The sequence below is a fragment of the Oncorhynchus mykiss genome, chromosome 11 (genome assembly GCF_013265735.2).
Source record: "Oncorhynchus mykiss isolate Arlee chromosome 11, USDA_OmykA_1.1, whole genome shotgun sequence".
NCBI classification, from domain to species: Eukaryota; Metazoa; Chordata; class Actinopteri; order Salmoniformes; family Salmonidae; genus Oncorhynchus; species Oncorhynchus mykiss.
The window spans coordinates 67,777,082-67,801,699 of NC_048575.1; the positions used below are offsets into that span (position 1 = coordinate 67,777,082).

Below are 24,618 nucleotides of genomic sequence, written 5' to 3' on the forward strand. Positions count from 1 at the left end.
TATGGTAGTGGCAGCATCAAGCTGTGGGGATGTTTATCAGCGGCAGGGACTGGGAGACTAGTCAGGATTGAGGAAAAGGTAAATAATGCAAAGTAGAGAGAGGTCCTTGGTGAAAACCTGCTCCAGAGTGGTCAGGACCTCAGACTCGGTGTGAAGGTTCACCTTCCAACAGGACAACAAACCTAAGTACACAGCCAAGACAATACAGGAGTGGCTTAGAGACAAGTCTCTGAATGTCCTTGAGTGGCGAACATCTCTGGAGAGATCTGAAAATCGCTGTGCAGCGATGCTCCCCATCCAACCTGACAGAGATTGAGAGGATCTGCAGAGAAGAATAGAAAAGCCCTTAAAATACAGGTGTGCCAAGCTTGCAGCGTCATACCCATGAAGACTTGAGGCTGTAAACGCTGCCAAGGTGCTTCAACAAAGTACTGAGTAAAGGGTCTTAATACTTATGTAAATATAATTTCAGTTTGCAAAAATTGCTTTGTCCTTATAGGGTATTGTGTGTAGACTGAAGAAGAAAAAAAAGTTTTTCATTTTTGAATAATGCTGTAACGTAACAAAAATGTGGAAAAAGTCAAGGGGTCTGAATACTTTCCAAATGCATTGTACTACCTGTGTATTACTTCATGTATGTGATGTAGTAACAATGCCACTAGGGTATCCATCTCCAGTCAAAAGTAAATCATGATCAAATACAACTGTTAATGAAGATTATTATATTATTATAATTATAATCAAAGATCACACCACTTTCTGTAGTATAAACCTTAAAGGAAAATCCACTCAAACCTCCACTGTAGATAGTCCCACATTTTTTTGCATGTCAGGAATCAAGGTGTCACGTACACCAGTAGACGCTCCTCAGAGGAGGAAGGGGAGGACCATCCAGTGACTTTCATAAAATAGTGAAACATCAAAAAAAGTTAGCCTTTTCAGATAAAACTATGCTAAATATATTTGTCACCAAATAATTTATTAAAACACACTGTTTTGCAATGAAGGTCTACAGTAGCCTCAACAGCAGTCTAGGGTAGTATAGGGTAGCACCATGGTGTAGCTGGTGGACAACTAGCTTCTGTCCCCCTCTGGGTACATTGAGCCTCCTAGGTTTTGTATTAAAGTTATAGTTCTCACCACCTTCCATAGACTTACACAGTAATTATGACAACTTCCGGAGGACGTCCTCCAACCTATCAGAGCTCTTGCAGCATGAAATAACATGTCCACCCAATCAAAACATCAGAGAATGAATCTAGTACTGAAAGTATAAGCTACAGCTAACTAACACTGCAATGCATAAAATGTGACCGACCGACTCGATTCGATCTTATGTAGCAAAATTTGAAATGGTGTTTTTTTACATTGTGAACTTTCAATTTAATCTGTTATGTCAGAGTGTGCTCTTGGCGTTTGTAAACTCAGAGCGTTGTCAGATTTAGATTTATGAACGGCCAGAGCGTTTCGCTTTCGGAGCGCACACTGGACTCTGTGGCCGAAAAGTAGGGTTGATCCGAGTGTTCTTTTTTATTTTATTTATTTTACCTTTATTTAACCAGGTAGGCAAGTTGAGAACAAGTTCTCATTTACAATTGCGACCTGGCCAAGATAAAGCAAAGCAGTTCGACAGATACAACAACACAGAGTTACACATGGAGTAAAACAAACATACAGTCAATAATAAAGTATAAACAAGTCTATATACAATGTGAGCAAATGAGGTGAGAAGGGAGGTAAAGGCAAAAAAAGGCCTTGGTGGCAAGGTAAATACAATATAGCAAGTAAAACACTGGAATGGTAGTTTTGCAATGGAAGAATGTGCAAAGTAGAAATAAAAATAATGGGGTGCAAAGGAGCAAAATAAATAAATAAATTAAATACAGTTGGGAAAGAGGTAGTTGATAGGGCTAAATTATAGGTGGGCTATGTACAGGTGCAGTAATCTGTGAGCTGCTCTGACAGTTGGTGCTTAAAGCTAGTGAGGGAGATAAGTGTTTCCAGTTTCAGAGATTTTTGTAGTTCGTTCCAGTCATTGGCAGCAGAGAACTGGAAAGAGAGACGGCCAAAGAAAGAATTGGTTTTGGGGGTGACTAGAGAGATATACCTGCTGGAACGTGTGCTACAGGTGGGAGATGCTATGGTGACCAGCGAGCTGAGATAAGGGGGGACTTTACCTAGCAGGGTCTTGTAGATGACATGGAGCCAGTGGGTTTGGCGACGAGTATGAAGCGAGGGCCAGCCAACGAGAGCGTACAGGTCGCAATGGTGGGTAGTATATGGGGCTTTGGTGACAAAACGGATTGCACTGTGATAGACTGCATCCAGTTTGTTGAGTAGGGTATTGGAGGCTATTTTGTAAATTACATCGCCAAAGTCGAGGATTGGTAGGATGGTCAGTTTTACAAGGGTATGTTTGGCAGCATGAGTGAAGGATGCTTTGTTGCGAAATAGGAAGCCAATTCTAGATTTAACTTTGGATTGGAGATGTTTGATATGGGTCTGGAAGGAGAGTTTACAGTCTAACCAGACACCTAAGTATTTGTAGTTGTCCACGTATTCTAAGTCAGAGCCGTCCAGAGTAGTGATGTTGGACAGGCGGGTAGGTGCAGGTAGTGATCGGTTGAAGAGCATGCATTTAGTTTTACTTGTATTTAAGAGCAATTGGAGGCCACGGAAGGAGAGTTGTATGGCATTGAAGCTTGCCTGGAGGGTTGTTAACACAGTGTCCAAAGAAGGGCCGGAAGTATACAGAATGGTGTCGTCTGCGTAGAGGTGGATCAGAGACTCACCAGCAGCAAGAGCGACCTCATTGATGTATACAGAGAAGAGAGTCGGTCCAAGAATTGAACCCTGTGGTACCCCCATAGAGACTGCCAGAGGTCCGGACAACAGACCCTCAGATTTGACACACTGAACTCTATCAGAGAAGTAGTTGGTGAACCAGGCGAGGCAATCATTTGAGAAACCAAGGCTGTTGAGTCTGCCGATGAGGATGTGGTGATTGACAGAGTCGAAAGCCTTGGCCAGATCAATGAATACGGCTGCACAGTAATGTTTCTTATCGATGGCGGTTAAGATATCGTTTAGGACCTTGAGCGTGGCTGAGGTGCACCCATGACCAGCTCTGAAACCAGATTGCATAGCAGAGAAGGTATGGAGAGATTCAAAATGGTCGGTAATCTGTTTGTTGACTTGGCTTTCGAAGACCTTAGAAAGGCATGGTAGGATAGATATAGGTCTGTAGCAGTTTGGGTCAAGAGTGTCCCCCCCTTTGAAGAGGGGGATGACCGCAGCTGCTTTCCAATCTTTGGGAATCTCAGACGACACGAAAGGAACAGGCTAGTAATAGGGGTGGCAACAATTTCGGCAGATAATTTTAGAAAGAAAGGGTCCAGATTGTCTAGCCCGGCTGATTTGTAGGGGTCCAGATTTTGCAGCTCTTTCAGAACATCAGCTGAATGGATTTGGGAGAAGGAGAAATGGGGAAGGCTTGGGCGAGTTGCTGTTGGGGGTGCAGTGCTGTTGACAGGGGTAGGAGTAGCCAGGTGGAAAGCATGGCCAGCAGTAGAAAAATGCTTATTGAAATTTTCAATTATGGTGGATTTATCAGTGGTGACAGTGTTTCCTATCTTCAGTGCAGTGGGCAGCTGGGAGGAGGTGTTCTTATTCTCCATGGACTTTACAGTGTCCCAGAACTTTTTTGAGTTAGTGTTGCAAGAAGCAAATTTCTGCTTGAAAAAGCTAGCCTTGGCTTTTCTAACTGCCTGTGTATAATGGTTTCTAGCTTCCCTGAACAGCTGCATATCACGGGGGCTGTTCGATGCTAATGCAGAACGCCATAGGACGTTTTTGTGTTGATTAAGGGCAGTCAGGTCTGGGGAGAACCAAGGGCTATATCTGTTCCTGGTTCTAAATTTCTTGAATGGGGCATGTTTATTTAAGATGGTTAGGAAGGCATTTTTAAAAAATATCCAGGCATCCTCTACTGACGGGATGAGGTCAATATCCTTCCAGGATACCCCGGCCAGGTCGATTAGAAAGGCCTGCTCGCTGAAGTGTTTCAGGGAGCGTTTTACAGTGATGAGAGGAGGTCGTTTGACCGCTGACCCATTACGGATGCAGGCAATGAGGCAGTGATCGCTGAGATCTTGGTTGAAGACAGCAGAGGTGTATTTAGAGGGGAAGTTGGTTAGGATGATATCTATGAGGGTGCCCGTGTTTAAGGCTTTGGGGAGGTACCTGGTAGGTTCATTGATAATTTGTGTGAGATTGAGGGCATCAAGTTTAGATTGTAGGATGGCTGGGGTGTTAAGCATGTTCCAGTTTAGGTCGCCTAGCAGCACGAGCTCTGAAGATAGATGGGGGGCAATCAGTTCACATATGGTGTCCAGAGCACAGCTGGGGGCAGAGGGTGGTCTATAGCAGGCGGCAACGGTGAGAGACTTGTTTTTAGAGAGGTGGATTTTTAAAAGTAGAAGTTCAAATTGTTTGGGTACAGACCTGGATAGTAGGACAGAACTCTGCAGGCTATCTTTGCAGTAGATTGCAACACCGCCCCCTTTGGCAGTTCTATCTTGTCTGAAAATGTTGTAGTTTGGAATTAAAATGTCTGAATATTTCGTGGTCTTCCTAAGCCAGGATTCAGACACAGCTAGAACATCCGGGTTGGCAGAGTGTGCTAAAGCAGTGAATAGAACAAACTTAGGGAGGAGGCTTCTAACCTAACAACAGCAGTCAAGAACCCAAGCTAACTTGGCTAACGTTGGCTAGCTTGCTAGCAACATCCAGACACAAATGAGAGAACAGCTCACTCTGACCATTTTATTTGCCCTAGCAGAACTGGTCGGGCTGTTTTTATGTTATCCTGAGCATTGGTGAATGCAACTGTGATGCCGGCAACAATTTAATGATGCTTATTTTGCCAACGTTTAATGACGCCGTCCATATTCAACAGGTGTTTGTTCAGACGAGAGTGCTCTGAAAATCGGAGTAGATAGCTGGTAAATTCGCTCTGGCTATGTCTATCGACAGTTGTCGCAGTAACATCATAAACATACTATTGAAATAGTTACTTGCATAGTGGAGATTTTTTTGTTTTTAAATGTAGCTAGTTAAACAATGAACCATAATCACAACTCATAACGTTACTACTTTGCATGAATCTGCTGGTAGCTAACCAACCAGGTACAATGTTTGCTAGTTATAGCCTAATGTTAGCTAGCTATGAAAATGGAGATATGAATAATATTACTACCCAGATAATGCACATAACGTTAGCTAGTTAGCCAGATAGCTAACAGTACACTAACTTGAAATGAAAATGACGTAATGACAAAATTAGAAACGTGTAATATTTGAAAACGTAGCTAGCTGGACTCTCTTACCTGTATACATGGATGGACGCTTCTCCCTCTCTGTCACGGATGCCATGGTTGCTCTTAGTTTGAAGATGTAATCCAGAGCCTTCTGTGTTCTCTTTTCGGCCCAGTCTGCATTTTTGCAATCAAACGCCATCTCCTTAGCTATCATACTCTAATTCCACTTATTTCAAAACTCTGTCCTACAGAAAGTGGAGAGCAACACTTATGCAGTTATACTATGTGATATCTTTCAAAAAGCCACGTTAGGAAGGATTACCTACACATACTTACCAGCTCACGTTATAGACAGAAGAGTGCTACATGTCAGACCAATCCAAACTCATCTCTCGGCATGTCCAGCCCATCCATTATCTCAGCCAATCATGGCTAGTGGGAAGGTTGCTGCTAAAGGTTGGCTAAACCAACTAGGCTTGTATTTTAATAATTGTATTCGTATTTTCTGATGGCATACAAGTTATTAAGGCACATGACAGTTTCTGCCAAAAAAACGCACTGAGAAAAAACAAGTTTACGTTAAAATGGCGCTCCTGTGAGGTAGTGACGCGTGACTTAATCACAAATGTAGTGAGTAGTTGACTCAAAGAGAGAGAGAAAAACAATAATTGAACCAATTAATTTCTTCCAAATTTGAGGGGAGAGAGAGCGAGCAATACTGGAATGCTTCCAAGTCAAGGTCAGCTTTTGGTGCTATTAATGTATTGCCACCAGGGCCCACCTCGGCAACTGCTAAACTTCTTTCTTACGGTACTACATGATTGACGCTAGCGTAGCGGGTTTACTAACGAGTTGGTTCTATTAGCTATGTTTACCATGAAGTGAGAACGATGTAGGCTGTGTGTAGTGGCTATAGCGGTCATGATATAAATGTTTGGCTTGGAAAGGTTTTTTCGCCTGGTCACAGACAGCTGATGTGTTGTGCTCTGAAGTCCACAAGCAAAGGAAAAGGTGAGAGGAGAGCGCATAGACAGTTGCGAGAAGTAATTATATATACAGAACAAGCAAAGTGATCATGCTGTTTTTATGTGTATGCTATGTTTGCGTGTGATCAGGGCTGTATTCATTCCGCCGATTCTGTTGAAAAACATTTCTTAAACGTAAGAGATTGAAACGTGGATAAAAATACCTACATTTGTCCAATAGACACATACATTTGCAGTTGTTGGATTAATGATTATTCCCTAGATCAGCTAGATGCAGGCAAGAGTGTGCAAGGAGGTATTGAATGTGTCACATGCTTTACTCAAAATTCTCTACGTTGTAAACCTTTCATAGGCTTGGTTGTTGCAACCTGATGATGGCTACAGGGAAATGACAGTCATCCAATATGCTGTAATAGAAATAAGCCATGCAAAAAAATGTAAATACAAAAAATCTTCCTCCTTCATTAAATGGCACTGACCACCACTGGCGTACGCATAGTTAGCAGATATTATCGCAGGTGCAGGTGTTTCTAGCTCCAACAGTGCAATATACCTAACAATACAAAACACACAAATCCCCAAAATATATAAAAATATGTATGGCCGTATACAGTGCATGTGGAAAGTAATCAGACCCCTTCACTATTTCCACATTTTGTTACATTACAGCCTTATTCTAAAATAGAATTTAAAAAAACAACTAAAAATACAAAAAATATTTAAAAACAACAACATTTTATCATCTACACACAATACCCCATAATGGCAAAGCAAAAAACAGGCTTTTAAAAATGTTTGTTAATTTATAAATAAAAAAAACATAATGTTTACATAAGTATTTAGACCCTTTATTCAGTACTTTTTTGAAGCACCTTTGGCAGTGATTACAGCCTCGATCCTTCTTGGGAATGACGCTACAAGCTTGGCACACCTGTATTTGGGGAGTTCTTCCCATTCTTCTCTGCAGATCCTCTCAAGCTCTGTCAGGTTGGATGGGGAGCATCGCTGCACAGCTATTTTCAGGTCTCTCCAGAGATGTTTTATCTGGTTCAAGTCCGGGCTCTGGCTGGGTCACTCAAGGAAATTTAGAGACATAGGGTTGTTGTCCTATTGGAAAGTGAACCTTCACCCCCAGTCTGAGGTAGTGGGCAGGTTTTCATTAAGGATCTCTAGGTGCTCCGTTCATCTTTCCCTCGATCCTGACGAGACTCCCAGTCCCTGCCGCTGAAAAACATCCCCACAGCATGATGCTGCCACCACCATACTTCACCGTAGGGATGGTACCATGTTTCCTCCAGACGTGACGCTTGGCATTCAGGCCAAAGAGTTCAATCTTGGTTTCATCAGACCAGAGAATCTTGTTTCTCATGGTCTGAGAGTATTTAGGTGCCTTTTGGAAAACTCCAAGCGGGCTGTTATGTGCCTTTTTACTGAGGAGTGGCTCCGTCTGGCCACTCTACCATAAAGGCCTGATTGGTGGAGTGCTGCAGGGATGGGAGAACCTTCCAAAAGGACAACCATCTCCACAGAGGAACTTTAGAGCTCTGTCAGAGTGACCATCGGGTCCTTGGTCACCTCTCTGACCAAGGCCCTTCTCCGCCGATTGCTCAGTTTGGCCAGGCAGCCAGCTCTAGGAAGAGTCTTGGTGGTTCCGAACTTCTTCCATTTAAGAATGATGGAGGCCACTGTGTGCTTTGGGAACTTCAATGCTGCAGAAATCTTTTGGTACCCTTTCCCATATCTGTGCCGACACAATCCTGGCTCGAAGCTCTACAGACGATTCCTTCGACCGCATGGCTTGGTTTATGCTCTGACATGCACTGTTAACTGCGGGAACTTATATAGACAGGTGTGTGCCTTTCCAAATCATGTTTAATCAATTGAATTTACCACAGGTGGACTCCAATCAAGTTTTAGAAACATCTCAAGGATGATCAATGGAAACAGGATGCACCTGAGCTCAATTTCTAGTCTCATATTTCTGCTTTCTATTTTTTATAAATTAGCAAACATTTCCAGAAACCTGTTTTAATTTTGTCATTGTGGGGTATTGTGTGTAGATTGCTGAGGAACATCTAATTCATTTTAGAATAAGGCTGTAACGTAACAAAATGTGGAAAAAGTCAAGGGGTTTGAATACTTTCCGAAGGCACTGTATAGCCAAGTTATCGTTCGTTACTCATTGTGTATTTATTCCTTTATTATTATTTTTCTATTATTACATTTTTTTTCCTCTCTCATATTGTTGCGTAAGTAAGCATCTCACTGTTCGTCCACACTTGTTGTTCATGAAGATTGTGACAAATAAAATTAGATTTGTGAAAGGTAAGGAACCAAGATGAGTTGAGGATACTGCAGCTAGTGATTGGATCAAGAACATCACATTTCCACACTTAACTACAGACAACATTGACCCCTGTCAATTTAATAGAAATGGTAACCCTATGTACCCAGGTCAAAAGTAGTGCACTACATAAGGAATAGGGTGACAAAAGAATAAGAGCATGGGGTGAGAAGCAGAAAAAAGTTTCACCAAATATGGATAGCGTAGTGGAGGGACATCGCATCCCAGCAGTAGTACTCTGAGCATCATACCAGCGACCAGAGGAACTCTCATTCAGCCTACCAATCACAGTGAAGCTTTTACTATCATTACTGACTTCCCAGCCATTATAGAGCAGTGCTGGAAGACCTCGCTTCTATTAAAATAATGGGGGGGCTTATAAGAATGATATGAATGTTTATGATATTACCTTCATTGTATGATGGAGATTTACATTTTCTTTCAGTTGGAATTTGTATGAAGAGATGGAGATAAAATCTCACTGTGATTCTACACCATACAAGAAAACAATATAAGACATTTCATATTCATACATCACAGAGCACAGAGACTGCTGCCAAGGGTATGTGTTGGGTTTCCATGAACACATACTGTAGGTACACTGACCCAAAAGTAAAACCACTGATCCATCACTTTTGATCGTTTGTATCCAAATGTTAGTCACTTTTTATCTACAATGTTCATGCGATAAATGCATAGGAGTAGAAACTAATGCTTGAATTTAAAGATTAAAATGAAAGAGGTAATACCAGTCTTATTCCATTTAATTTCATTTTTGGAGTGTATTCAATTTCTTTCATTTTCCCCTGTGGGAAACACCATTGAAGTGCTGCAAACTTCTACACTGGTCCCTGTGCTTTCCTCCATTGTCTGCAATTACCATTCTGTTTCACATACCACCCGAGGACTGTTTATTCCTCAAGGTGATGGACTAGTCTTTTTTTTTTTTTACAGTCATTGTTTATGTACTTATACCTCAATGTAGACTTATATTGTACAACACGTGATTACAACTACTGTACAACGGGTATATGATAACATCCATTGCCAACGGATCAACCGAAATATCTGACAATGTATAGTCTGCTGCAGTATACACGTTGTTTCCCCTGTAGGCAACCTTTTCTAAGTAATAACACTATTGTCAGGGTATATCAGCTAAGAAAATTTAGAGATTTTGTTCCCCCTCAGTTCGCCATCTTCGCATATTAATGTTCCTTTGTAATATTCAATAAATGTCTGGATCCAGTTTGTATTTACGCAGTGAAATGTGCAGCAGTGCGCCGCTCCAACATAACTTGTTAGCTAAAATCAGAGCGGCTGTGTAAATATATCACAGAGTGCCGATTCATCACCAGTTGGGATTTAGAATGCAAAACAAATCTTGCATTAATTATGCTTTATTTAAAATTAATAAGAGCTTATTGACTGTTGATATGTTGACATGTTTATTACATAAATGGCACCAGCACTGATGAATTCATACAGTATAGTTAGGCTACGGCATCAGGGTCTATGTCCTCAGATCAGAACATGGCAGGGTGTATTCTTGGCTTTGCAAGAGGGGTGAAGTTAAAAGCCTTTTACTGTTAAGAGGTGATTTCTTCCCCCTCCATGAGGGATAGTTTGCTTTCAGGGAGGAAGTGGATGGGTTTCTCATGCCTTGGGATATAAGACAGGATAAAATAGAAGCTGGCTCTTATCTCAATGTGTCCTTCCATTAAGAACATGACATTAAATCACTGTGAGCTTGGATGCTTCCTGCCTCGGGCCAACGGAGGACACGTAGCAACTTCATGGGCATGCAAAGGACAAGTATAACTCAGTCAGATACAATTTTGAAATTAGAATATTTCTATACAATGTTCATTACAGCTTCAAACAACATATGATTTTGGCGTGTGGTGCGTGGGTACAGAATAAAACCAACAAAGCTGCAGTGTGACCTGAAAGGGCGAGATGAATACAAAATGATCTGAAATGTGAGGTTTGTGGAATCCACTACGGAGCCGACCCTCAAGAAATGTTTCAGAACAAAAACTGTATTTTAAAGGGAAAAACAAGAAGATGCCTTCAGGGCAATAGCAAACCAACATTTACTCAGCTTGGAGTACAATGGAGTTTTCATAAATGCTGTTTCAGGTCATATAGGCCATGCTACCGGAACCCCTGAGTCTGAGGAGAATCAATGAACACCACCACAGATCAAAGTATACTGTTATTCACCTCCTACACATGCTCATTAAAATACCTACCAAAAATAGACCTATAACTACATTGAATGATGACTTGACTGCAAAATCAAACAAAAGAGTACAAGAAACAACAGAAAAGGGTCCTCTTGTAGGTACAGTACTAGCGTTACAGACAAACGCATCAGTTCTCTCCTAGACATTCTCAATAATAAGACCGAGATCCCTCTAAACAACAACCATGGCATCATCAGTGAGAGATTTCTTCAGGTGTTGTATCATGCTGTTGTTGACATATGGCTGAGGAGTGGTGAGGAGTTAACAGCAGCTGTCTCAAGTCTTCACCAGGTATACTGTCTGCCTCATTATCCTGTCCAAAACCCTGGCTTGAAATATGCGCAAACCGTCTCTGCTCCTTGTAAACTGATGGCTGATGCCTCCACCCGTGTGACAGTTTTCAAATGTGTTTTTGTATTACTCTTCGTTGCATTGTAGCCAGCACCCTTGAGGCCTACTCTGATCATTCGTCAATTCAGTTCAAGTGATTTGATATGAAAGGGAGGATAAGGTAGGTAAGGGGGGAAACAGGCTGCCACAAGGAGATAAACCATAAAACAGATAAGCAGTCAAGAAATTGCAAGTCAGGAAAAGTTTACAATCAAGAGGGTTGAGGGGGGCTGGAACATTTGTAGACTGCAAATTGACAGCAAGAAGCCCAAACAGATATGTTTGACTAAAACACAATCATTTCAAACCTTGCTCACATTGCTATACGATCTTGCATATCTCTATTATGCATGGGGATACTTGGGAACAGATTTCTTCAATTAAAATCACTTTGAGCTGATTTCCTGGTGTTTTTACAGTCTTTTATGTCCAACAATGAAAAAAATGACTTGGGGTGTCAAATAAAACCCCAAGTTGGAGAACCCTGCTATAAAACACAGGAATATTAAAATTAATTCAACAGTTGACATAAAACTGAGACAAAATCCATGAGAAACCTAAAGGATATAGGGGCAACCTGGGATTTGGTTCTACATGAATAACATAGTGCTCAGCTATGCATCAATCTTCATACTTCCACATTAATCAAAACCTGGTAGTAGATATTGTATAACTAACTAATAATGGAAGGCTCTTCAAGTATAATTTAAATAAACACTTCACTTATCAAAATGAATATCAGCTGCATTGATCAAATAACCATGTGTATCGGATGTGTGAGGCAGAAAGTGACACTTAAGCAGTGACGTGCATCACATATTATAGAAGCACTAATCCAATAAGGTGGATCAATAGCTACCATGGACCGAACACAGAAACTGCTTGGTCCACCAGGATGGAGTGTATTATGGCTGTGTCTCAATTATTTCTATCACAACTTGTCCTACAGCACTGTTCTGCCCTGTTCTCTCCCACTGAATTCGCCCTATGGATCAACAGAGGACATGTTTGAACAGCCGACCCATGGGCCTCAGATGAGGAGGCTTAAGAAACAGTGAAAGACCATCAGGCTGACTTGTGGTGGTCACTGGGACTGGCCATGCAGCTAGGGCAAGATTAAAGGCACACTGGCTGTATCCGGAATGGCACTCTATTTCCTATGTAGTGCACTACTTTTGACCAGGGTCCATAGGGCTTAGATCAAAAGTAGTGCACTCTTTAGGTAATATGGTGCCATTTTGGAAGGACACTGGTAGTCTGACGGATGATGGGGACTGTGTACTACATTAGGTATGTAATAGGTTGCCATTGGAACCAGCTCACTGCTTAGCTCAGCAGAATCTCTTTTATTTCAGTGACACTGTCCGTCCTCACTGAAAGGTGAAGTCTTGCTCGCTGCACAAATTTCAGTGCCCCCTATATAAAATATCCAAATATTAACACCATGTGAAACCTTTAGGTTTCTTGCTCATTGAAAATCATTACTGTGAACAGAATAGCAAACAGAGGTCAATTAACATAGATGAACCTTACACTATGTTACTCCCTACCCCCTACTGAGCTGTTGTATTAATGCCAAAACAACTATAAAATAGCTTTAGGTCATCCAACTCAATAGAATAGAAACAACACTGTGGTAGGCCGTCCTGTGATTTTATACAGATATTTACTGAGGAACCCCACTCTATCAAAATACCATTTGTTTGAGATAGTCAAATATAGATTTCAGCAATGCACCCATAAATCAACATGACATGTTTTTTCGATAATAATATTGAATTCTCTTCGACTAAATAAAAGATGTGGGCTCTCTTTGTAACAGACACACATGTAACTACATGGAGGCTTATGGCCAGATTCAGACCTGCCTTAGCTGTGTTTGCACAGTAGCCTTTGATACTGCCCCCCACCCATGGCTTGTTCTGAAAACACATGGGTTATATGCTACAGTGTAAAAACTATGTTGCATGGTGGATTGAAGTGAGCCCTTGAGAGGACCTTTGTATCTGGTTAATTTTCTATTTCTGTGAATTTCTGATAAATGGACCACTTTCAACCTCTCCAATCAGCAATCTTTTGTTCTTAGGTACAAGAAACACATTATGTGCATGCCAATTAAACATAGTGTTACTAAGAAAGGTTTTTCATGAAGCTTTACATTTTTTTACAGGAAGTAAGCGTGTGTATGTGTGTGTGTGTGTGTGTGTGTGTGTGTGCCTCCGTATTTAGGCAACATGGTCAAATCAATATGGTTGACACTTGTGCTATTGAAAACAAACACAATGGCAAATGAGTCTAACAAAATTATTTCCCCCACTAAATGTAGAAGGAAAACATAGCTGTAGCAATTCTGATAAAATCATAGTTGGTAATCCATAAATCACCCAAAAGATTCACATTAGCAAACTATTCCAAAATCATATGTAGCTAAAAGGCCCTCTCACCAAGTCCGTTATTTATACACTTAAAATAAATACGAGCACGTCTTGTTTATGATGCAGTTCGCACCCTTTGCAAAATATAATCTTGTCGCAGTTTGTCAAATATTTATTCGGAACAGGTTAGATTTCTGTGTCTTTTCGTGGGCGAAAATAAGCTGTTGAACAATAGAAATTGTTATCTGGGACACTGCCACTGACAGGTCTGTGGGTTCGTTGTGTGAATAAATTAAATGTATCTGCCCGTTTATGTTTGCAATGTATAAGTGCAGCAATTTATTAATTTAGTCAATGTATGAATTTACCCAATGTGATTACATCACATCAGAGCTACTTGTCACACTTTTCATACAAACTTCCCCACCAGTTCATTGGCAACGCTGTAGCTTATTTTATAGCCACTCAGAAAGCAAGAGGATCGATCGATACTTCTCTCCTTGAAAGGCCTTGGTCTATTAGTTTTAAAATATCGCTCAAAATAAGATATATATATATATATATATACACAGTACCAGTCAAAAGTTTGGACACACATACTCATTCAAGTTTTTTTCAATTTGTACTATTTTCTACATCGTAGAATAATAGTGAAGACATCAAAACTATGAAATAACACATATGGAATCATGTCGTAACCAACAACAAAAAAAGTGTTAAACAAATCTAAATATATTTATATTTGAGATTCTTCAAAGTAGCCACCCTTTGCCTTGATGACAGCTTTGCACACTCCTGGCATTCTCTCAGCCAGCTTCAACTGGAATGCTTTTCCAACAGTCTTGAAGGAGTTCCCACATATACTAAGCACTTGTTGGCTGCTTTTTCTTCACTCTGCAGTCCAACTCATGCCAAACAAATGATAGTCCCACTAAGCGCAAACCAGATGGGATGGCGTAGGGTTACAATTTTAACTCTATGCCTAATTTTGAATTTGAATAATTTCACCCTAAGGCTGTGTTTACACAGGCAGCCCAAATCTGTCACGCCCTGATCTGTTTCACCTGTCCTTGTGATTGTTTCCACCCCCTCCAGTTGTCGCTTATTTTCCCCAGTGTATTTATTCCTGTGTTTCCTGTCTCTCTGTGCCAGTTCGTCTTGTATGTTTCCAACTCAACCAGCATTTTTCCCGTTCTCCTGCTTTTTGCATTGTCCTTTTTCTAGTCCTCCCAGTTTTGACCCTTGCCCGTTTCTGGATTTTGTACCCGCCTGCCTGACCATTCTGCCTGCCTTGATCACGAGCCTGTCTGCCACTCTGTGCCTCCTGGACTCTGATCTGGTGTTGACCTTCTTGCCTGTCCACGATCATTCTCTTGCCTACCCCTTTGGATTAATAAACATTGTAAGACTCCAACCATCTGCCTCCTGTGTCTGCATTTGGATCTCGCCTTATTAAAATCTGGTCTTTTGACCAATCACATCAGATCTTTTTCCATCAGATGTTTTCCAGAGCTGATCTGACTGGCCAAAAGACCTGTTAGTGAAAAAAAAGATCAGAATTGGGCTGCCTAATTCAAAATTGTAACCCCACAGGGAACTTTCTGGATGGACATAAAGAATTCAAATAGATTAGGCAATGGTATTAACTAGTACGTTGACCAAGGAAGATTGGCAAATGGGTACCAGGGTACCCTGTGTTAAGCATGGCTGCTTTGAACTAATTACTTTTGTACAAAGTAGGATTATTTCACACTTGGAAATAGAAAAATATGCATGTCATAAAGGGAACAACTTTGTGATTCTGTGGACGCAGTTAAATTCACACTAAAATGTTTTTCTAAATATACTTTATTTAAAGGCTACGGATAAACTAGTAGGCTAAACCCCCACTTATAACTTGTGTTGAATGTCGTTTTAGAACTACACTGAACAAAAATATAAAACGCAACATGTAAAGTGTTGCTTACATGTTTCAGAAATGTTCCATACGCACAAAAGGCTTACTTGTCTCAAATTGTGTGCAAAAATGTTGTGTCACGTTCTGACCTTTATTTCCTTTGTTTTGTATTTATTTAGTATGGTCAGGGCGTGAGTTGGGTGGGCAGTCTATGTTTGTTTTTCTATGATTTGGGTAATTCTATGTTTCGGCCTAGTATGGTTCTCAATCAGAGGCAGGTGTCATTAGTTGTCTCTGATTGAGAATCATACTTAGGTAGCCTGGGTTGCACTGTTTGTTTGTGGGTGATTGTCTATGTTATTGGCTTGTGTCAGCACAGGTCTCATTTGTAGCTTCACGGTCGTTATTTGTTTATTGTTTTGTATGCAGTGTTCAGTACTTTCTTTATTAAATATTCACTATGAACACATACCACGCCGCATTTTGGTCCTCTGATCCTTCTCGCCTCTCCTCTTCAGATGAAGAGGAGGACGACCGTGACACCAAGATAATACCTGATAATACCTGACAGTTGTGGCATATCAAGATGCTGAAAAAAAACAGCATGATTACTACACAGGTGCACCTTGTGCTGGGGACAATAAAAGGCCACTAAACTGTGCAGTTGTCACACAAATGCTGTCTGCAGGAATGTCCAAATAATTTAATGTTCATTTCTCTACCATAAGCCGTTATAGAGAATTTTGCAGTTCGTCCAACCGGCCTCAAACACATTCCACGTTTATGGCGTCGGTTATGAACAGAGTGCCCCATGGTAGCGGTGGGGGTTATGGTATTGGCATGCATAAGCTACAGACAATGACCACAATTGCATTTTATCTATGACAATTTGAAAGCACAGAGATACAGTGACGAGAGGCTCATTGTGAGGCCCATTTTTTTTAAAGGTATCTGTATTCCCAGTCATGTGAAATCCATAGTTTAGGGCCTAATTAATGTATTTCAATTGACTGATTTCCTTATGAACTAACTTCGCAGAATATTTGAAATTGTTGTGTTTATATTTATGTTCAGTATAATACAACACTTTGCCAAATGTTTTTTTTTCTCCTTACTATGACACGCAACTCAATTGACCAGTAACTATTTCTCACTACACAGAGAATATAACTGGGGCTTGGACAGATGGGCTTGGGCAGAGAGACATAAACAAAGACCATCATCTCGTCCACAGAGCCAACGCTGCAGGGTCTGTACTGCATGACGTAAAGATGTCATACAAGCACAAGGTTACAAACTGCAAGCACATCAGACCATGCTTTAATTATTCCCAAGATGGGACACATTTCTCAAGCTCCCCAGAAAGTATTCCCCCTACCAGTCATCAAGTATCTGTCCATCTCCATGATGCTCCGCTCTCATCCCCATACTGTCACTGTCTGTTAACACTACATACTGTCAAACGCTTCCTGTGGAAGTCAAGCTCTTCGTTCTGTTATACTGCAACAGCATCCAGGAAAGGTTTTGTAGATAGATACACTTACAAAAGCTGCTCTCCAATCCACAGTAGACCCTGGTCAATGGGCCCTGGTCAAAAGTCGTGCACTATAAAAGGAAATAGGCTGCCATTTGGGAGGCACACCTGTTTCTAGAATGAAGAGGTGTTGCTGGTCAAGACCACCGCAGAAGGCACCGATTGAATGTGTTGACTGAGATGGATGAACGTATTCTCTGTGGATTGTACATGATTTAGCACTGCGACCGAGAGGGCCACCTCACCATGTCCTGATTGCTCTCCCCTACCTCCGATAAAGAATGAAAAAACTTCAGCATCCTTTATTATAGATGAGCCCATCATGACATTAGAATTGGAGAATGGAATTCAAAACAATGCTTTTGGGGGGGACCAATGCCTACATTGATTTTCCTCCGGAATTTCCCAAGTTGTCAGTGAGAGTGAGATAAAGAGCTCATCACTCAGTCACACCATCTGGGATGTAATTTAAGCTTGTTGTCCACCGAAAACACTTTCTTTTCAAGCCAAATAGCTATATTAGAGCAGGATAATCATGCACATTGTCACATAAAGAGAAAAGCACAGGGGTGAGAGTAGTAGACACACTTATATGGCTGGACTGTACGCTCATACAAAGAAAATAATTCATCAATTGAAGTGGATGCATGTATTCTTGTATTTAATAATTTTGATGCACAGAAAGAAAGACATGAGTCATAAAATAAGCACCTAAACAGCAACCCCAGGCAGTAGCTGCTAGCCAACAGAGCAAGGGGGCTATGTGTTTATTACCACCATCATCACTGTTTATCACTTCTGAATGTACAGCCATTTGGTTTCATTTAAATGTAATTCTGGGCACTGAACTGCACACATTGACAGCCAGATTCTGATGATTCATTCTAGAACAGAATGGCAGTTGGAAATATCACAGCCCCCTACTATCTCAGAGTGAAAACAACAGATTTGACCTTCGTCTCTTTTCATCAATGCAGCCTACACTGCTGAATAAAAACATAAATATTCTACAAAAAATAAAAGTAGAGGCAATTTCAGACCAAGGTCTTAATTTTTCCTTTTTTTGTGTGTGTGTCGGATATTGGTCCAACTGTGTCAATCATATTCAGGGCAGCGAACAGAGAGAGGCACAATCAGCACCCTGGTTCACAGGTGAACTGGTCTATAAAGCAATTTGATGAGTCTCCATGTCAAATGTTTATTGCAAAGCTCTTGGAGACTTACCCAAAGACTCACAGCTATAATCGCTGCCAAAAGTGTTACGAACATGTAATGTCTTAGGGGGGTGAATACTTATTTAACCAAAATATATGTGTTTTATTTTTTATAAATGTTTTATAACTGTTAGAGTATTTTGTGTAGATCATTGACCAAAAATGACAAATAAATCCATTTTAATCCCACTTTGGAAGACAACAACATTTGAAAAAGGTTAAGGGGTGTAAATAGTTTCTGAAGGCACTGTACATTGTGCTGTTCTCTCGAACACAGCGATTGCTGTCAGCTCTACAGTCCTGCTGGATGCTCAGACAGCCAGTCTACAGGTCTTGCATGACCCAACCGTGGTTGTGTACCAAATGGTACCCTATTGCCTTTATAGTTCACTACTTTGACTAGAACCCTATTGGCTTTGTTTAAAAGTAGCGCACTATAAAGGGAATAGGGTGCCATTTGGTACACATGTTAGTAACACTTTTGGCAGCGATTACAGCTGTCAGTCTTTTTGGGGAAGTCTCCAAGACCAGTATGGTACAATATTTGCCCATTATTCTTTTTAAAGCTCTGTCAAGTTGGTTGTTGATCATTGCTAGAAAGCCATTTTGATCATTGCTAGAAAGCCACTCAGGAACATTTAATGTTGTCTTGGTAAGCAACTCCAGTGCAGATTTGGCTTGTGTTTTAGGTTATTGTCCTGCTGAAAATGAATTCGTCTCCCAGTATCTGTTAGAAAGAAGACAACCACATATACCTGTATGATTTTGCCTGTGCTTAGCTGTATTCCTTTTCTTTTTAACATAAAAAAACTGCCTAGTCCTTGCCGATGACAAGCATACCCATAACACGATGCAGCCACCACCATGCTTGAAAATATGAAGAGTGGTACTCAGCGTTGTGTTGGATTTGCCCAAAACATAATGCTGTGTATTCAGAACAAAGTTAATTGCTTTGCCACATTTTTTTTGTAGTATTACTTACTTGCAAACAGGATGCATGTTTTGGAAAATATTAGTATTCTTTACAGGCTTCATTCGTTTCGCTGTCATTTAGGTTAGTATTGTGGAGTAACTACAATGTTGTTGATCCATCCTCAATTTTCTCCTATCACAACCACTCTAACTGTTTTAAAGTCACCATTGGCCTCATGGTGAAATCCCTGTGCAGTTTCCTTCCTTTCTGGCAACAGAGTTAGGAAGGACGCTTGTATCTTTGTAGTGACTGTGTGTATTGATACACCATCCAAAGCCGATTTAATAACTTCACCATGCTCAAAGGGATATTCAGCATATGCTTTTTTTTATATTTTTTTTCCACACACATCTACCAAATCGGTGCCCTTCTTTGTGAGGCATTTAAAAACCTCCCTGGACTTTGTAGTTGAATCTGTGTTTGAAATTCCCTACTCGATTGAGGGACTTTACAAATATTGTATGTGTGGGGTACAAAGAAGGGGTAGTCATTAAAAACACCTGGTTAACCACTATTATTGAACACAGAATGAATCCTTCCAATTTATTATGTGATATGTTAAGCACATTTGTACTCCTTAACTTATTTCAGGCTTGCCATAACAAAGGGGTTGAATACTTGACTCAAGACATTTCAGCTTTTCATTTTTTTAAATGACATTTTCTACAAATATCATTCCACTGGGGTATTCTATCTAGATCAGTGACACAAAACCTAAATGTAATAAATATTAAATTCCAGCAACAAAATGTGGAAAAAACCAAGGCGTGTGAACACTTTCCTAAAGACACTATGTTTTAAAACACACATCTGGAGGAGGACTCAGATCAAATAAATGCATTCACATCGCTGCATGGCCGGTTGGTTCTGTACTGTATTGACTCAGAGCCAAGGGATGATACGGCTGCACAGAATAATGCAAAGATTGTGATGTACCAGACAACCTTCTTATCCAGTCTTCATTGCAATAACTAGGCTAGCTTAATATTAACAGCTAAATAGTACTCACTTCTAACCTAAAGGATACACATAAATCATGTTTCAGGTGACATTAAATAATCAATTCTAAATGAATGAGGTAGATTATACATACATACCATTTCTCAGACAAAGTAATTAACAAGTAATTACTATTTGTTTTAATTTATAATCTCATCTTTTAATCAAGTGTTCGAATAATGTTGAACCTGACTGTATATTTCATAATTGAATTGGAAAGACAATACTGTGCTTTGTTGCACACTAATTCAATGAAAATTAATGTAGGACTTCTTGGTTAGTTAATTTGCCCGTCCTTCATTCATCAATGGGTAGAGGGAAAGGGGTGTGATTTGGGATGTAACCTAATACTACACCTCTGAGATTAAATCTCACTTTGATAATGATGCCAACGTGATTTATGGTCAGCATGGTATCCAGCCATCACCAACTCGTTACAATGTCAAATCTGCTGATCTCTGAATCATTCTTCGACAGTTACCAGTCAATCCTCATCATGGCAAGTGACATCAACTATCTAAATCTATATAGATTATGTATCCAGAAATGGATAAACATGATCATTTATATGATCATGATTATCTATTGAACACATCGTTTTCACAATCTTCACCAAAACACACCATTCTCCATGTTGATCAGGCAAGACCCCTGATCAATCCCATGCTAATGGACTTGCAAACATAGAATCACAAATAAAATATATTTTCAAAGGAGTGTTACAACATTTATTCAAACGTGGCTGTATTCCACATGAAATCAGCATGGTATATAGGATAATAATATACATTATACTGTAGCTTCATTGTTCTATATAGCATGCTGATTTCATATTATCTGATTCACATATGAAATCATATTGTATGTAGCCTACTTCAGCCCTGACAGATGGAGATCAGAACACTATCTTATCCTTGCGTGTGATGAGGCAAGATTGGAATTGTGAATCCTTTTAAAAGTTTCCCCAGGGCAGCGTGCACTGGGCTTGCTTAGAGTAGTGTTGTACAGGCGAAACCTCCGTTCATGACCCCCTCGCGTGATTTTAGTTTGTGGTGAATAGTGCTGTTCCACAACTCCATTGATCCTTAAGAGCTTAAATCTGTTGAGTGGTGGCACCGGGGGGAGGGGTAAGGTCCAAGTGCTTCACAGGCTACCGTGATGGTGCTGGTTGGTTAATAGAATCAACCTTGTGAAGATATGTGCGTGCAACACCTGTTTTGACCTCCATCAGAGTATTGTGAAACACGTTTGGAAGAGGCAAGAAGGGAGGTCTCTTCATATTAGGGTACTGAAGTCGACCTCTACCAAATACATAGGCTTAGTCACAAATAGCACCCAATTCCCTTTATGGGTCCTTGTCAAATGTAGTGCACTATAAAGGGAATAGGGTGCCATTTTAGTGCACTATATAAAAAAGGATGCCATTTGAGACAGCCAGTCATCCACTAGCTTTCCAGACCAAGCTGCAAAATAATTCAAGCACAACTACTGTAGCCCTGACTGGTCTATGGTTTTGTGCCATTGAGCGAAATTATCTCATATCAACTCAAATGTTTTTCCCCACCAGGAATGCGAATCAAAACACAATGTATGCCTACATTACACTAGGAATAAAGACATTTAATCTTTTCAATAAGCAATAGCTGACAAGCCAATGCAGAACTGGAGTTAGTGCACAACACCTGAAGCACATCTTAACAGATCCCCAGTAGTCCATCGCACCCCAATGTGGAGGAGCAGATCCCCAGTAGCCTACTGATGATGTTGTAACCCTTTCCTTTCTTATATGAACATCCAGTCATTTGCTCTAAATTTGTATTCATTTTAATTCATACTTACCATTTGTGTAAATTACTTTTGCATTAACTGCTCTCGAAATTGATAGCGGGCGATGATTATGATCATTCGTGCGCCTGTTGCTTCTCACACAGCACATTATACCAGTTCAATATAAGACACAGATAGTACTGGTAAAACGAATTACTGTATTGAGAAACTGTTTGAGGAGTCGGGAAGAAGACAGTATCCGGATTGTTGAAGAAAAGATCACGAGGACAGAACCGTATGTCCTTCGAGCGAAGGGATGACAAAAAAATAACTCGTGTTACTTATCAAATGGTACTACCATATGGTAATAATATTTTTGGCAAAAAAAAGTGTCCAACTCAAGCAGTCATTCAGTTCATTTAGAGAAACTTGGCAAAACACAAGCAACGTGAAACTGATGTGTAAGTGCCCAAATAAGAAACCGCAACTGGACCCAATGTTGGAGACAAGTAAAAAAACACACACATGATACCCAAATTATTTGGATATATTAGATGTCTTGTTTGGAACCTTACCTTTAGATGTCGTGCACGTTGTGCAATAAACAAGGAACACGAAGCCCAGGGAGAGGTAGCGTCCCTTCGTCATCGCACACATACTGTAGCTTCACTTCCCAGTGGATGCGCTGAACCGGGAGAAATTCCCCCGTTTTCACCCTGTTCTTGCAAGCCTTGACATGGTGCTGTCAGTAACAGGTTCCTATGTAATTATCATGGACCATGGGACAGTCACTCTAACCCGCTGGAAAGAACCTTGCGCAGACACACCAGACAACCGTATCTTTACTTCACTTTACTGTGTAACAACACACATACGTTGTTGCGGGGTACTGCTCGGACTTTTCTAGCACCTCTCATACCAAGCTGTATATGACAGACCGGTAAACCAATGGCGCTTCGCGGTGGGCGTGGAGGAGAGGAGAATGGCGGAAACGCCCGGAGAAAGCAGAGAGTTACGCAGTTGGACATACCGTGGCTGGTGTTATGTTAAAATCAGGGTCGAGACGATTTGGCTTCCCACGACATCACCTTTCTGTAAATGATGAAGGAATAAGAGTTCATTTTTAAAATATTTTTGGGGAGGTGTGGTTTATTTGAGTATGGTAATTTTATACCTATCAAATGAACAAAATATGAAGATTAAAATTACACTCAAGGTTGGACTTGAATTTAGCATCCCTTACAAAAACAGGTTCCAGTTTTGAAAGTGCAGTAACTGCAGTCGACTGTGGTATTTTGGAAGATGTAATTGCAGAATAACCAAAGTTATGCACTCTAACTGCAGTTATGCCGCAGTGTACTGCAGTTATATTGCACTGACTGCATTATATTTTCTTTATATTATGAATTGATTGATGATGATTATTTATATTATATTACTTAATATTATGCACATTACCTGAAGGCCAATACATTTTTTTAAAGATTGTATTATTTTCAGTAAGGAATAAGTATTTTTCCAAAACCTTGGATTTTCATCCTTGATTTTCATCAGTTTTACCACAGCATCCCATTAACTTTGGCAGGGGCAATTCCCTTTGAAGTGTATGCGTCACCTTGCCTATTAGATTATGGTGGATGTACCAGTACCTTTAAATGCATCGCCCTGCCTGCTGTATCCCACTCCACTTTTCTGGCTTCATATTGGATAGCCCAAACTACTCTTCAAGGACAGCAAAGAATAACCCAGGAATTACTCAAATACTAATTTAAGATGTCCTCTGTGTTGCCATATCAAGCATGACAGACTCTATTCCATCACACTCTCACCTCTGCATGTCTGGTGAAAGTGACTCACAGAGAGAAGCATCATCAGAGGGCATCACAGGAAAAAAAAATGTTTTTTTTGCAGGTCACACTGTCTGAAGAGGATAAGTAATCATTTTCACTAGAACACTTGCTCTGTGTCAGATCATATCATTCTTATCCTTATGTATAACAAGACATATACACAAAAACTGTGATTACTTTATAATAACATTAAAATTATTATTGAATCACAGAACAATTCAATGGCAGACCAAATTGACAAGAACAAATCCGCAAAGTGATTTTCTTTTTTTTTTTCTAAGGATAGTTCTTCACATGCTTCCTTTTCAAAATGTACATTATACTGCATGTCACCCACCCATTAGTTGTGAAAGACATGTACACTGAACAAAAATATAAATGCAACATGAAACAATTTCAAAGATTTTACATACAGTTTTACATAGAGTTCAAGACAATTCAATCAGTAAATTGAAATAAATTCATTAGGCCCTAATCTATGGATTTCACATGACTGGGAATAGAGCTATGCATCTGTCGATCACAGATACTGTACCTTAAAAAAAGGTAGGGCTGTGGATTAGAAAACCAGTCAGTATCTGGTGTGACTACCACTTTCCTCATGCAGCGCAACACATCTCCGTCTCACAGAGTTGATCGTGGCCGGTGGAATGTTGTCCCACTCTTCTTCAATCGTTGTGCGAGGTTGCTGGATTTTGTCGGAAACATCAATCCAGAGCATC

At 40.3% G+C, this 24,618-nt stretch overlaps 1 protein-coding gene across 3 annotated transcripts in view; it reads right to left on the reverse strand.

The window, feature by feature from the left end:
* Positions 1 to 22,956, reverse strand: part of LOC110536281 (netrin receptor UNC5D) — a 218,415-nt gene extending 195,459 nt beyond the window's left edge. For all 3 annotated transcript variants that reach the window (XM_021621993.2, XM_021621994.2, XM_021621992.2), the window contains exon 1: positions 22,622 to 22,956. In XM_021621993.2, the coding sequence (XP_021477668.2) occupies positions 22,622 to 22,703 (82 nt within the window). In that variant the 5' untranslated portion in view covers positions 22,704 to 22,956. The remainder of the gene's footprint in view (positions 1 to 22,621) is intronic.
* Positions 22,957 to 24,618: the final 1,662 nt, after the last annotated feature.